This window comes from Lycium barbarum, chromosome 6, assembly GCF_019175385.1.
Source record: "Lycium barbarum isolate Lr01 chromosome 6, ASM1917538v2, whole genome shotgun sequence".
NCBI lineage: Eukaryota > Viridiplantae > Streptophyta > Magnoliopsida > Solanales > Solanaceae > Lycium > Lycium barbarum.
The window spans coordinates 114,460,227-114,476,838 of NC_083342.1; the positions used below are offsets into that span (position 1 = coordinate 114,460,227).

Here is a 16,612-nt window from a genome sequence, read left to right on the forward strand (position 1 = left end):
GTGGAAGTTCGCACTCAAGTATATTTTTCCATTAAGCTTAATCAAGCAAGTCCATATTTACATAGGCAGAGTCAACCTTCTAGTCAGATAGCTTATGATAATTTTTTTCTACTTATAATTGACCACAACTAGCTTGAGATTTAGACATAGAAAATAAATTCGACATATTTATATTTTCAAAAATTACTTGTCATCTAGACAGCCAGAGTTGATTAAGAGTTTAGTGGGTAATATTTGCTTTAAGGAAAAGTTAAAAGGGTGTAAAGAGGAGTAGTCCGTTTCTTGAATGCAAAAGCCAAGTAGCCTTCCTAACTTTCTCTTTACAAACCGTAATTTATAAGGCTATTTTTGAAAATGAAAAACTTTGGAACTGGTACCACTAAGAAAAATAAAATTTCATTAATTGTGGGCTGAGAAAGCAATACAAAATAACAAAAATAAAGAAAGCTCTAAGTTAACGAAAAAGAAAAGAAAGTAAAGAAAAATGTTGGGAGATATCATTCTATGCTGTCTCAATCTTTTTTCCTTATTAGGAGTCAATTTGATCTCAATTTTCCTGTCTGGTCAGATAAGGACTAATCAATCTTCTTGGAAAACAAAATTAGGTGTGATAAATTCATTAGACGTCGATGAATTTGGATTCATTATGAAAACTGCATAAGCTGATCATATAACTAACTTTTAAGTACTCTTGAATGATCTAAATACCTCAACAATTAATGGGAAAAGTCCTAAAGATTAACAATAAAGTGAACAAAAAATTAATCTTAAAATATGTGTATATCAAATTGGCTGCCCTTGGATAATGGGATACTCTCACAACAAAAGATTTAAAAGTCAGATAAAAATCATTTTAAACTTCAAGCTTTTTAACTTTGCCACTAATGGAAACAAAGTAAAAGACTTGCATTTAAGTCCAAGCTACCTAGAGGCTTCCTCATGTAATGGCTTTTGGATATCAGCCGCATCTTTCCATGCAATACAATTACAATTACAATATAATCTATCTCATGGATATTATTCTTTTGTATCATTGTATAGAAATGCTTCAAGATTTCAATTAACTAAATGAATACTAACCTTCTGAAAAGCCAACCTAACCCCCCCCCCCCACCCCACCCCAACAACAACAACAACCCAAAAAGAGAAAAAAAAAGAAAAAAAGAAGAGTAATATGTAAACTTAGTGCTACTGTGCTAGTCTAGCTACTTTCACCAGTTGATTTATTCTATGTGTGTTTTGTTTACTACCATTGCTGTTGCTTCCAGTAATCATTGAGCATATTGTATTATGGAAGCGAATGCAGTTTCTAGAGTCAGTGGGTTCGAAATAAATATTTGAGTCGAAAGTAATGACTCAGTTGAACCCGTAGAACCTGCTCTGGATCTGTCACTGAATTTATCGAGATACTGGTATGGTGGCATGCTAATGTTAGGCATAATGCATCTCTAAGACTCTAACTAGTTCAGCTCTACTCAGTCCTTCTACAAAGTAACTAACAAATAGAATCAACAACTAGAAGGGAAAAAAAAAAAAAACTAGAACAAAATGTTACCTTTCTTTCTCAAAAAAGATGCACATAATAATCAACCTATCTCTATCCATCTTTCTTCTAAGACAACCAATGAAAATCCTCAAAATGAAGTTAAGTTAAAGTATCTTTCAGATCATCTTTCTTCTCATTAATTGCTAATATCATTGTATCTAATACTCTGTATCATCCTGGATTTTTTTTCTACCTTTGCATGACACCTAACCTTCCATATTATTATTGACACAAATATTTTGTGTCTTGTGAAAATGTTGAGGAACAATCACTTCTGTTGGCTTCTACCTTATCATCTACTTCTAATCTTGATCTTGATTGGCATTGAAGCTGCTGAAGTAGATAGAAAAGAAGTACTACTACTCTTTCTCTATCCTACTATGTATTTTCATAATCATGTTTTTTGTTCTGCTGAGTTGCATTGTATTGATCTGACCATTTCCATTGCAGGACTTTTACATTGTTTTCTTGAAAGATCACCCAGTGGTGAACGATGAATCTGCATTTCGTAGACACATTAATGTCCTGTCATCTTTAAAGGGAAGGTCAGTTAAATTAGTCCTTGTCATTCTCTCATGTGATCCAAGAGCAATAATGCAGTTTCAATAAGGAATTTTCTTGACTTGTTATGTTGTAATTTGCACATTCATAGGGATGCAACAGAATCTCATGTTTATAGCTATACGAAAATCTTCAATGCCTTTGCAGCAAAGCTATCTCAACAAGAAGTTCGCAAGTTATCCAGTAAGTAGCTAGGATGCCTCTACTATGACTTTAGTTAAGTCTTTGGTTAATTTTCTTTGATATGCTTATAATTGCGTTCTTCTTCTCTAGGCATGGATGAAGTGGCTTCTGTCATACCAAGTAGATACAGGAGGCTACATACTACAAGATCATGGGAATTTATCGGTTTGCCTGCAACAGCAAAAAGAAGATTGAAAGGGGAGAGCAACATCATCGTGGGCGTCTTTGATACAGGTCTAATATCATTCGGATTTTTCATTTTGCCAAGAATTCAAAGGCAGAAATCATATTTTCTTGAAAACATTTTGACAGGGATAACTCCTCAATCAAAAAGTTTTAAAGATGACGGTCTTGGTCCTCCTCCAGCAAAATGGAAAGGAAGCTGTCACCATTTTGCCAATTTTACTGGATGCAACAAGTAAATATAATTCTAGTCTTGTCATCAGTTTTATCTTATACACCACTGACATCCATCTTGGGATCTACTTTTTATCCAGAAGCATAACAGAATACATGTAATTTTTGTACAATAAGACAACATTTAAGCATAAATAATAGATAGTTGTCAGTCACACTTAACCAACCAGCCGCAGCTCAAATAGAATAATTACTATAGTTTGCACATAAGTGTGCCAGAACTTTAAAGTTAATATCTTCTTGTGCTGTTCACATGATATCCTAGCCTGCATTTGTTCCTCACATGTAGTACATATTACTAGACTGTTATTGTTTGTTTTACTAGGATTGAAAACGTAGCCTCAGCCATTGGCTTATTCTTTTTTCTGATTCAAATAGTTTCTTTACTCTCATAAATGGAACTGCAAGAGATGATTTTTGTGCATGTTTTGTTTTTGTGACCATCAAGCAAGCTTATAGGGGCAAGATACTTCAAGCTGGACAAAGTTCCTGACCCAAATGACATAATGTCACCAATTGATGTGCATGGCCATGGAACTCATACATCGTCTACCCTGGCGGGTAGTCTGGTACCTGGTGCAAGCTTATTTGGTCTAGCCCGAGGGACTGCACGTGGAGCAGTTCCTTCTGCTAGAGTGGCTATGTACAAAGTCTGTTGGGCGTCGTCAGGTTGTTCAGATATTGACATTTTAGCTGCTTTTGAAGCTTCCATTAGTGATGGTGTGGACATAATATCCATTTCAGTTGGTGGCCTTACTGGTAGTTATACAACTGATGTGATATCCGTTGGGGCCTTTCATGCCATGAGAAAAGGAATTCTTACTGTGGCTTCTGCTGGAAATGATGGACCTAACCTCAACACTGTCGCAAATCATGCACCATGGGTGCTTACTGTGGCAGCTAGTGGCATTGATAGGCAGTTCAGGAGTAACGTGAAGTTGGGAAGTGGGAGAATAGTCTCAGTAAGTCCTCTCTAGCCGCTTGTTGATATAAAACAAGCTCAAGCATGAGAAAATGCAAAACCTAGTCAAAGTTTTACAGTCTTAGTGGTGATAGTATTGTATCCCTTACTATTATGCATTCACTGATAGCAGCACTGTGCAGGGGATTGGCATAAGCGCATTTGATCCAAAGCAAAAATTGTATCCTCTTGCGCTGGGAGTTGATATAGCCAAGAGCGCTGATACTCGAGAAAGTTCAAGGTACTAATTAGGTTGCTATTAGGCATTTCTTCCTGGTAAGGCAGGCTTCCATATAATATGACACTGTCACAGGTACTGTACCGAAGGATCAATGGACTCTAAAAAGGTAAAGGGAAAGCTTGTTTATTGCCAGTTGGGTTCTTGGGGTGCTGATTCTGCTATAAAAGAAATTGGAGGGGTTGGAACCATCATCGAGAGTGATCAGTTTCTTGATTCTGCCTCAATTTTCATGGCCCCTGCAACAATAGTTAACAGCAGCATAGGGAAAAGCATTAATAACTATATACATTCAGAAAGGTATAACTGCTATTATAACCTATTTAGTCCATTTCAGAATGGAAATTAATGAGTTTTATACTTATCTGTGTGGTGCTTCTGAAAACTGCAGATTACCTTCAGCAGTAATATACAAATCACGGGAAGTTAAGATCAAAGCTCCATTCATTGCATCATTTTCGTCAAGAGGTCCAAATCCGGGAACAAAACGCCTTCTGAAGGTAAATTTAGATGGAAACCTGAGTTCAATATTGTTAATGTTAATTTCCAAATTTAGCTTTCTAATGCAGCATTTTACAGCCTGATATTGCAGCTCCAGGAATTGACATTCTGGCTTCTTACACTCCCTTGAAATCACTCACCGGTTTGAAAGGCGACACTCAATATTCAGAATTCACCCTCATGTCTGGCACTTCCATGTCTTGCCCTCATGTTGGTGGTGCAGCTGCTTATGTAAAGTCATTCCATTCAGATTGGTCTCCTTCTGCTATTAAGTCTGCCCTCATGACTACTGGTAAATCAAAAAATTCTTGTTCTCCACTGTCATTTGGTCTAAAAACTCAATACCCCTAAAGCAAATAGATAATGTAGCAAAAACAATTAGAGATAATTAAAGTCCAATGCCCTTAGGTGATCTAAGTTGCAAAATCGCCAGCAAATGTATAGGTTTGTATATATTAAGTATAAATAAACATATAATATACACATTGTATATACAAATTTACATATAACATACATAAATATAAATATAATACACACAATCAGTGTATAGGTTCTGTATATTTTGATGCTAGCACCCATAATTAATTTCGGCTGACGGGCCAAAAATGATAAAAGCCCAAAGAGTTAATCAACTCGAGCACTAGATAATCTAAGACTATACATCCATGACAAGTATGCTTCAATCCCAAGCAAGTTGGATTCATACTGTAATTTTTGAACTTCTGATTTTTTTCCTTATGAATTTGAAGCAAGACCTATGAGTTCAAAGGTGGACAGGGAGAGAGAGTTCGCTTATGGTGCTGGACAAGTTAATCCGACGAGAGCCAGAAGCCCTGGATTAATTTATGACATGGATGATATGTCATATATCCAATTCTTATGTCATGAAGGTTACAATTCATCATCAGTGTCCAGTTTACTTCGACAACGGGTAAATTGCTCCACACTGATTCCTGCAAATGGAGAAGATGCTATCAACTATCCCACAATGCAGCTTGGCATAAAGAGTGATCAAGAACCAACCGTAGGCGTTTTCAGGAGGAGAATTACCAATGTTGGCCAAGCTACGTCTGTTTATAATGCCACTATCAGAGCTCCTAAGGGAGTGGATATCACAGTAAAACCGATGACACTTTCATTCACGCGCGTGATGCAGAAGAGAAGCTTCAAGGTTGTTGTTAAGGCTAAACCAATGTCAAATGCTATAGTATTGTCAGGTTCACTCAGTTGGAAAAGCTCCAGGCACATTGTAAGAAGTCCTATCGTCATATATGATCCAAAGGTCTTTGGCTAATTGCTAATATGATAGCCTCCAAGGAATATGATACAGAAGAGGCACAAAAGAACATCAAGAAATAGAGATGATTGATGAAATTAATTTATGTACAGGTGAAGGCAGGGTAGGGGTGCACAAGAATTGAATTTGAAGAACAACAGAATGTTACATCTGTGAATAAATAATCTACATGTATATTCATTTCATATACTTAATTAATTTATCAGCACTTCTACAACATTATACTCCTAGTTACTAATGACTTCAAGAAATAAGTCCGTGTCAAAATTTCATTCAACCAGTTTGTGATTTCCTTAAAGGATATAATAGACAATTTGAAGTTGTACCTGATCCCTTTCCTACAATAAATCTTGTATCTATACAAGACCTGAATAAATGAATATAGAAAGTTCGTATAGCCGACTCCGATTGAGTATATATTAAGAGATACTCCCTCCATCGCAAAATACTTATAAACTACGTGAACTTTGACTAACTTTTTTAGATGTGTTTTTCCATCATATATTGATATGAGAATATTGCAACTTAAAGTACTTTTCGTATAATTTTTCAATATTCTAATTTTAATTATAAAATATTGAATTAATTTAATCTAAGTTAGCTCCGAATATTAGTCCACTTGACTTTCGGAAAGCGAACATGACAAGTAACTAATCAAACCAATTATGGACTTATACTCAACTTTTCCACATCCCCCTCCCAACAATCTCAACAAAAATAAATGGACGGACCCAAAAAAAAAAAAAGGATGAGAGCAATTGCACAGCTGATAGGCCACCACAACCAATACTGAATTTTGAACATTAATCCAATTCTATGCTTTTCTTTGCTCAGCACATCTTTTGAACGCAACAAAGTTTGTGTAGATTCTTTTCAGCATAAAAGAATGGGAATATTTCTAAGTGGCCTGAACAGAATGATTGTGTCCAAATGCGCAACACTAAACAAGCTAGCCCACTATGGTGTCTAGTGCTAGGTATCATCTATACGCTACTCCTTCCGTCCCAATTTATATAATGTAATTTGACTAGACATGAAGTTTAAAAAGTAACTTTTTAATCTTGTAATCTAAAACAAGCTAAAGATATTTATGTGGTTATAGATATCTCGTTAAGCATAAAAAATAAAGTTAAAAGTTAAATTGTTGCCAAATAAAAAAAAATGTCATTCTTTTTGGTGACTAAAAAGGAAAGTGTGTTTTATAGAAAAGGAAAGTGGAGTATTTTATAGTAAAATTTACCTATATACACTGACAGTGTAAAAGAATTTTTACATTCTCACACTATGAAAAGATAACTACGAGTAACTGCCCATAATAAATGAAACTAATAACCTGAGAAATAAGGTAGACTGCCTGTTAGAACTAACAAAAGTACGCTGACAATGTTGTAAAAATTCATTACACTAGTTTATACATGTAATTCATTACACTAGTATATACAGCATATAATTAGTTAGTACTTTCTTTACGGATATTCCCTCGATGAGCTATAATTTTGGTCCCCAGGAAAGTCAGAAAGGGTGACATGCTTTGGCACCGGTGTAGTGCAAGAAAAGTGCCAAAGATAGCATGCAAATGATGAAAACAAAAGCAGGGTTAGGTTTAGGTGCACAAACAAAATTATGGTCCAAAAATCAAGACACTTCTTTTCATTTTGGCAGCACTCAAATTTTCAACTCCAGAGTAACCGAACAAGCATGCGTTAATTTTGTACTTTATCCTACTACCTTTTTCGGTGCCAAAAGGCCAATCTACCAAGCCATGGGAGGTTTGCATTAGGCATATAATAAGAATAATCACCATGGTGATTAGGCAACTTTCTATTTATCTTTTAGCATTAGCTAATAACAGCTAGTGGGTGTTAGAAGGCTAATTTCTCTAATATAAGAAGAAAGGGTAGTCCTAACGTGTTTACAAGATCTCTATGCTAGAATCGGTGGCGGAGCTAAAAATCAAAACAAGGGGATTAAAATAAATTCTTATTTGAAGGTGATAGAATACCGTAGAGTTCACACTTAATTTTGAAGAAATCTTCCTCTGATTGGGCTGAACCATGCGATCATCAAAAGTTAATTAACAGCTTGTTTGGTTGGTTGTTACCGATCATTTCATAATGTATATTATGTGGAGTATATTATTTTGTGAAAAAATTGGCTGTTTAACTGTGACTGGACCCACTAAACGGTTAGCATAGAAAATTAGAAGGAATGCATGTATGGGGCGGATGCAACATTAAGTTACTAGGTTCAATTGAACCCAATACTTTTAATGCGGAGCATAGATATATGTGTAAAAACTTAAATAAATTGTTGCAAATGGTAGATATGAACTCATAACTTTAAATTCTAATCAATATCAAGAATATTAAAAGTTGAACCTCTAAAGCTTAAATTCTGAATTCGTCTATGCATGAATACAGTAAAAAGACCCTATTTTGAACATTAATTCTGCATTTAAAATTTTACTTTGTGACTCCCTTCAAATAGTTTGGTTGACAGCTGTTTCAACCATTTGTAGGAGTAACTCCGACTTCAATTCATATTAAGGTTGCTATTATTCTGCTACTATTGCACAAATTCACTTATTAGTGTGACAAGCGTATCCAAATACTACTCATATGTATATAATTTTTTTGTAAATTTCAAGAATTGTCCACGAGCATAAAAATGATATAGATATATTTGGGCAAAACAATCTACAGTCACAGTTAAATAGCTAGCATATGCATGAATTACAATTAAAGCATCAGAACAAATTTTGACCAACCCAAAGAGGTAACACGGTTTGTTGCTTGCTGTCCATATAATTGAAATCTTGAAAGTACCATTAATTCCACACAAGATATTAAAATACAATTCAAGCAACAGAGGTCAACAAGTATTGTTCACATTTTCAGCCTGATAAATTGGTACAAGTCAGAATGCAAGTTATTGGGAGCTGACCAATACCTAAATTCCGCCAAACTAACATTAAATGTATTTGCCACCGCACATGATTATATCTCACATTTTGGTTGGTCACAACACAAGGAAAAACAAAGAAAAAAGAAGCAACACCAACACAAGGAAAAACAAAGAAACAGAAGCAACACCTCTAAGTCAAACACATACAGTTACGAAACAGCAATTAGATTGCCACATTTATGAGGGCCGTCACTGAATGTTTTCTGGTCATTAAGCAAAAAGATCATACTACTCCTGTTAATTAACCCATGTTCAAGACAGTACTACATGCGACCTTAAATATTAGTCATAATTGACGTTAGAAAAACAAGATTATTTATTACTTATGAAAAACAAGATTATTTATTACTTATACTTTGCTTCCAAATCCAGCCTCATTGATCAAGAAAAGACATATAATTGGGAATGAATAATCGCCATGTCTAAAGAAGAAATTCACAGTTTATTTGACTATGTGACAATTAACAGTTGAAAAATACTACACTTGGAAGCTAATTTGTCGATTGTTCATCAATTTCACGCACCCAAAAAGATAGTGTATCCACTCTCTTTGTCATGTCAGAGTGTCCTGGGGTGAAAGCCACCAAATAGTGAAGTATAGCGGATAATTAACTAGGAGCAAAGATCGATAATTTAATTATATACTGAATAAAAGGTGTCAAGTTCCCAAATATATATATTATGCCTTAAAACTATTAATGTCTTTCTTAAGTAATGTGCAAGAATCTTAAAAGACAATAACATGATCAAGATGAAGTAACATTTTTTTGGTGGAGTCTAATTATTAATTATGTTTGAATCACCATTTTTAAGTGACCCAATGAATAAGAAATACAACTTCTTTGAACAATGATTGCACGAAAGCTATCGTCCAAAACCATTTCCATTGCATCATGTCTATATATATAGCACTCTAGCAGTTCCTAAAAGCTAGCATTACACCATCATATCTCTCTTTGTTCTCAATTGTTTATGCAGCTTTTCTATCTTTCTTTCTATTAAAAATACTCTCCCCTCTTCTTTTATGTATGCTATCTTAGGAGGCGTGCATATTCTTGGGAACAAAAAAGGCAACTAATTATTAGTGGGAATGGGAAGATTGTTTTTCTTTTTTTCTTTGTTGCTATAACTAGTAAATGAAGTGCCATAATTTGTCACACTCTTTCTCTTGGCCAATTTAAATTCTCCATCAACCTTTAGCATTCCTCAGTGTTAATTCTTTCACTCGGGCTGAATCCCAACACAGAGGTATGTCTTCTCCTTATATTCTTTATAATAATTTCTTCCTCTCTGTGTATGTTTACAACACCATGAACATTATAGCAACTCAATATAAGTACACGAGTACTAGTGGCGGATTCAGAATTTAAAATGAGTGGATTCTGTTATTTTGTATGTACCAAATTTTATATATAGCTTTTTCACACACAAATATAAGCTAGCTCGTTGCACACTTACATCTACTCTAGATTCGCCAAGGTACACAACTTTAGATAGACCTTTTAGGTAGAAATACAGGTAGCAGTTTCTTTTACGGTCTAAAATACGTAAAATATAAAATGTTTCACCTTATAGTTAGTACTGTACAACTTGGTTTGCTTTAATGGATTCACATTTCCAGCCTCAGATATGAGCTTCAATTTTAAATAGCTAGCTAGAAGTCTTGATGTAGTGGTTTGTGGTTGGCTGGCTCCCAGGGTACTTGTAGTTATTGCTTCACGAGTATGGCTTCATCATAACGGTACGAGAATTGGGTAACCTTTCCCCCACGTAGTTCCTTGTATTAAAATTTGTCACGGATATTCAGATGGTGTCATTGTCATGTCACTTTTAGAGTGCACAGTTTTAGCCTTTGCTCACAAGAAGTGGCTGCAAATCACAGTAACTCTGTCCATGTAAATCCTTCAAGTATATTAATGCTATGGTACGGAGTATTTAATTTTTCCGTCTGCCATTTCTCCCAACTAGTATCCATAACATGTTATAAATGAAGTGTTGTTCCATGTACGTACTTCAATTATTTTCCTAGAAAGAAAAAAAGAGCAAGATTTTTTTTTTTCCTCATTTGTTTACTTTATTTTTTCCCCTTGTTTTGGCAGTGAAGATGAACTTCAGGAACTGCATGTTTTTGTTAGCATGTATAGCTGCAGTTATTTCATCTACTTTAGCAGAACAAGACATATATGTGGTTCACATGGACAAAACCAAAGTCAGATCATTAGACAGTACTAATCTTGGAATTTCCAAAAGATGGTATGAAGATGTTATTAGTTCTATAACTGTACTCTCTGCTGATGGTGAAGAGGAACAAGAACGAAAATCTCCTCAACTTCTCTATGTATATGAAAAGGCCATTTCCGGTTTTTCAGTAAAACTCTCCAAAAATCAGCTCGAATCACTAAAACAAGTGGATGGGTTCCTCACAGCTGTGCCAGATGAAATGCTAAGCCTACACACAACTCATTCACCTCAGTTTCTTGGGCTGAAAAGTGGAAGAGGACTATGGAGTGCTCAAAATTTGACCTCTGATGTGATTGTTGGCGTGATCGACACTGGAATTTGGCCTGAACATGTAAGTTTCCGCGATTCTGGCATGCCACCAGTGCCTTCTCGTTGGAAAGGAACATGTGAGGCTGGAACGAAATTCGCGCCATCAAATTGTAATAAGAAGATTATTGGTGCAAGGATTTTTTCAAAGGCCTACGAAGCTGCTGCAGGGATAATCAATGAAAAAGAGGATTATAGATCGCCGCGTGACTCACAAGGTCACGGAACACATACTGCCTCAACAGCTGCTGGAAATCTTGTTAATGGTGCTAACCTTTTCGGTTTGGGTAAAGGCATGGCTGGTGGTATGAGCTATGGATCAAGAATTGCAGTTTACAAAGCATGTTTCATGTTAGGCTGCTCAAGCTCTGACATTTTAGCAGCTATTGATCAAGCTGTTATTGATGGAGTGGATGTATTGTCACTTTCTTTAGGAGGATTCCCAAAGCCATTTTATGTAGATAATATAGCTATTGCTGCATTTGGTGCAGTCCAACATGGGGTCTTTGTTACATGCTCAGCAGGAAATTCAGGGCCTTTGAATTCAAGTGTTGGAAATGCAGCACCTTGGATTATGACAGTTGGCGCTAGCTCGTTGGACAGGAGCTTTCCAACTACTGTCCAGCTTGGAAATGGACATGTTTTTAAGGGGGCTTCATTGTACACAGGAAAACCTACAAAGCAATTGCCACTTGTTTATGGCAGAACAGCAGGTGTGAAAGGAGCTGAGTTATGCACCAATGGGACACTCTCTTCAAGACTAGTCAAAGGCAAGATTGTTGTATGTGACAAAGGAATCAATGCCAGAGCTGAAAAGGGAGAGCAAGTGAAAATAGCTGGTGGAGCTGGAATGATTATGGTAAATCGAGAAGAAGAAGGCGACGAACTTTATGCCGATGCTCATGTCTTGCCTGCCACATCCTTGACTGCTTCAGCTGGAATTGCTATCAAAGGTTACATTAACTCAACAAAAATAGCCACAGCTTCAATCAAATTTGAGGGGACAGTTTATGGCAATCGCGCACCAATAGTAGCTGCATTTTCCTCTAGAGGACCTAGTGCAGCTGGACCGGATATTATCAAGCCGGATGTCACTGCTCCAGGAGTGGACATATTAGCTGCCTGGCCTCCAAATATCAGCCCGTCAATGCTAAAGAGCGATAAAAGAAGCGTGCAATTCAACATTCTTTCTGGCACTTCCATGTCTTGCCCTCATGTCAGTGGACTAGCTGCATTGCTTAAATCTGTCCATAGAGATTGGTCACCAGCAGCAATCAAGTCAGCACTAATGACAACTGCTTATACCCTTGACAAAGAAAGAACTCCAATTGCAGATGCTGTTTCAGAGACTTCAATATCGGCTACACCATTTATCTTTGGCTCGGGACATGTTAATCCTGAAAGGGCTTCTGATCCAGGCCTTATCTACGATATCTCAACCAAGGATTACCTGCATTATATCTGTAGCCTAAACTACAACTCTACCCAAATAGCCCTTTTGTTGAGAGAAAATTTTACTTGTCCTACTAGTCATTCATTTCGATCACCTGGTGATCTAAACTACCCTTCTTTTGCTGTACTTTTCGACAGCAAGAGTCGAAATATGATCCAGACATTTAAAAGAACTGTGACAAATGTTGGAATCCCTAGGGGTACTTATATTGTACAAGCGAAGGCACCTTATGGAGTATCAGTCACCGTGAAGCCAAGAATTCTGAAATTTCAGAAACAAGGTCAGAAACTGAGGTATAAAGTGAGGTTTGTTGCAAAGGGAAAAAGGAGTGCTGGTGATTCAATATTTGGATCACTGATTTGGATTTCAGGAACACATATAGTTAGAAGTCCCATTGCTATCACATGGCAGTGAATCAAAGAGGGTAAATTTGGCGACAGCATCCAATTCTTGAAATTGTCTACTAGAATGTATTCTTCTGAATAAACTAGCTAGTTGAATCAAAATATTATTTGCTTTAACTACTTTTGAGTTCACAGGCCTCATTAGTCATTACTCTTGTTTTCCCTTGTTTCAAGAGAAGGGGAGCCTTGGCGTAACTGGTAAAGTTGCTGTCATGTGACCAGGAGGTCACGGGTTCGAGCCGTGGAAACAGCCTCTTGCATATGCAAGGTAAGGTTGCGTACAATAGACCCTTGTGGTCCGGCCCTTCCCCGGACCCCGCGCATAGCGGGAGCTTAGTGCACCGGGCTGCCTTTTTTTCCCTTGTTTCAAGAAGAGCATAAATATTGAATAGATGAGTCTCCTTGGAGAGATGTTTGAGCTGTTAAGCAAATATTGTGTTTCAGTTTCAAAGAAAGAAAAATACTGACCTTACTGGCCAAAGAAGGAATCTAACCCCTTGAAAATACAAGGGATTTTCTTTTTTCTATTTTTAACATCAGAGCTCCTACCATTTCACTGTATGGTCACTCTATTTAATCTAAGTATCGCAGAAATTACTAAACTGGAGTAATTTTTATAAAAAAGATATAATTTTGCCAAGTATCATAGAGAGTTACTAGGAAAAAACAAATGAGACATTTTCCATCATATTTAGGCTAAGTTGGGCGATATTTTCTTAGCAAAAGATAATTTAGTAATTTTGGTGCAGTAAAGTAAAAGTTGAATGATCATTCGCAAACTATTCCCTGAATTCATTTAACAATTGGCTAATTCTTTTGGTGAAATTCCTGCCTCTACTACATGACCACAACCACCACCATTATCGGTTACCAAGTCAGTCATATTCATCATTACTTGTCATCATTTATAATTATCACCATCAAGCCACCGCCGCCAATCACCATAATCGACATTACTCACCACCACTAGCCACCATTTACAATTATCACCACTAATCACCATCGACAATCACCATCAGGCCACCACTCCTATCAATCTCCATTGCCCATCATCCACTATAATTGTTAGTCGTCACCACCAATTACCACCATTAGCCACCGTGACCACTATTACCCACAACCACCATCATCAGCCACAATGTCTACTAGCTACCATTGCTAGTCAGCACTGACAACTACCATTGTTAGCCATTACCACCACCAACTGCCATATAAATTAATTTTTTCCATTTTTTTTTGTTTTGTTGTTGTTGATATAGGATTAGATTAATTAGTATTTTATTTAAATTTTTTGTTTGTTAATTTTAAATAACTTTTTTTATATATTTAGATATTGAGAAAATAAACGATCTTATTTCTTTAGTTTAAATCTTAAACATCTCAATATTAGATATGTATTTAGACTCCTACATCTTTAATCTTTAAAAAGAAAAGAAAAAAAAACAGAGCCTAATTCACGTTAGTTTAGCTTTTACAACTATTTTTCTTTATCATATTGACCGATGATTAGACTAAAATAAATACAATTCATAGAGTAACGTTTCTATTACACCACTTAAGTTAAACTCTTAACAATTTTATAACCAAAAGTACGAGCTAAAAGTCTAAAACATGTTTGAATCAACAAAATGACTATATAATCTAACTTTTTTTATTGAGTTCAAGATGAATTAAACGGATTATATTATTGTTAGCTATATTTGGCACGCTAACGTTAGAGTGGTTTACCAGATTCTTGAGCAAGTGACGCCATCACAAGACAAACCAAAGATTTTACATACCGTGCCAAAATCTCAAACTCATAGAAAAATCTAAAATATCTTTGGTTTTTAATTTTTTAATCGTCTGTAATTTCTTATTGTATTAAACTGCCAGCAATAAAAGTTTGGAAATAGACGCCGTTAAGTAAATGAAATCTGCAAAGTTGCATTCTCCTCTTTGTACCAATCTATATATAATATAAAACTAGGCATTGACAAAGTGATGTGGCACCTCTCTGTGGCCACCATTCCTATTTTTCTTTTTTCTCCTTTTAGGACATTTTCCCCTCCATTTCTCTATATAAAATAACACAATAATTTCCTAACTAATTGAATTACCAAAAGCCTCTCCCACGTAGTATTAACCTATTTATTACATTTCAATGATCATTATAATTGCATATCAGTTAGATACCTTTTCACCTCCCCATTTTTCTCTATTCTCATAAATTCACATTTAGTGTTCTATTATAAATACCGACTAATTAAGATGGTGCTCATAGGTGTTTCATATCATGTTTTCAATTCAATTTATTGAGAATCCGATCATATCCTATTGCTTCATGTTTTTCTTTTGCTTTATGTTTGAAGCCTTCCCCGATGTGCTATTTTGATGAAACAAATGCAAGTCATCCGGTAACAATAAGCATAATCAGGAGAAATAGTGTTTCAATTTAAGTATTTTACTGTTTTAATTTACATGTACGTACGTGTATTGTATTATCTGAATTCTTACATAATAGTAAATACGAATTATTTCTTTCATGTTTCATTTTTGTCGTATGATATTTTCATGAAATGGTTACTTTAACACTACTGACAATATGGAGATAGCAATATTCATTTTTACTCCACCAGAAGCAATGTATGGTCTAATTCTTTTTATACTACTATTTTTCCAGTTTACGTTCTAATTGATCTTCATTCCTTTTTTGGATGTATCTTTAATTTTTTGTAAATGGAAAAAAATTAGAGGGAAAGTGTAAGATCCATTTCTTGAACAAATTTATTAATGAAAAAGAGTATTTAAAGTGATGTTGTAAAATGAAGTTTGGTGCATATTCAAAAGCAGAGACGAATTCAGAATTTCAAGAGGATTAATGCACTATTATATATGAAACACCAATCCAAAAGTTTACATTTGACGTGTTTAACATTAACTTTATTATACTTTTGAAATTATTGGTTCAAAATTAAATTCTTTTTACAATTTTAGTGATTTTCACACACCCCCGCACATGTATATGTATGTATGTATGTATGTATGTATGTATATGTGTGTGTATATATATATATATATATATATATACATACACGGAACCCGAAAATTTTGAAATCAGTTGAGCAAGTCTTTTTCTATATGCTAAATCTTTTCATTGTTACTAGCTTTAATAGAGACATTTGGTTTAGTTATACAAGTTTTACGGTGATAATAGTTTTTGAAAGAATAAACCAAACAAAGAAAGAAGGAAAAGGAAAAAAGTACCTCGGTCTAAATTCTAGAAAAAGAAAGGAAAATATAACAAGATGACGTGAAATTTGAACCGCCAATTTCAATTGTAAAGGTGCACCCAATAATTTTTGCGTTATAGGACCACTTATAACATTATATTGCTATACATGAGTATGAACTCTGCTAAATAAAAACAATATAAAAAATAATTTAGTAATTTTATTTGTTGAAAAAAATAGCACAAAATATATGAATTACTACAAAATTATAACAATCACGCAGATATTCCTATATTTCTTTACAATTGCTCAATTAAAGAGTTATTAT

General features: G+C 35.2%; 2 protein-coding genes across 2 annotated transcripts; both read left to right on the forward strand.

Moving 5' to 3' along the window:
* Positions 1 to 1,165: 1,165 nt before the first annotated feature.
* On the forward strand, positions 1,166 to 6,058 carry LOC132645643 (subtilisin-like protease SBT4.14). Its single transcript, XM_060362743.1, has 11 exons — positions 1,166 to 1,899; positions 1,997 to 2,091; positions 2,199 to 2,290; positions 2,381 to 2,524; positions 2,603 to 2,708; positions 3,156 to 3,669; positions 3,812 to 3,909; positions 3,982 to 4,206; positions 4,298 to 4,406; positions 4,486 to 4,699; positions 5,157 to 6,058. The coding sequence occupies exons 1-11, from the start codon at positions 1,801 to 1,803 to the stop codon at positions 5,699 to 5,701; spliced, it is 2,241 nt and encodes a 746-aa protein (XP_060218726.1). The 5' UTR covers positions 1,166 to 1,800; the 3' UTR covers positions 5,702 to 6,058.
* Positions 6,059 to 9,607: 3,549 nt separating this feature from the next.
* LOC132645644 (subtilisin-like protease SBT1.1) lies at positions 9,608 to 13,189 on the forward strand. Its single transcript, XM_060362744.1, has 2 exons — positions 9,608 to 9,916; positions 10,768 to 13,189. The coding sequence occupies exon 2, from the start codon at positions 10,773 to 10,775 to the stop codon at positions 13,080 to 13,082; it is 2,310 nt and encodes a 769-aa protein (XP_060218727.1). The 5' UTR covers positions 9,608 to 9,916; positions 10,768 to 10,772; the 3' UTR covers positions 13,083 to 13,189.
* The last annotated feature ends 3,423 nt before the right edge of the window (positions 13,190 to 16,612 follow it).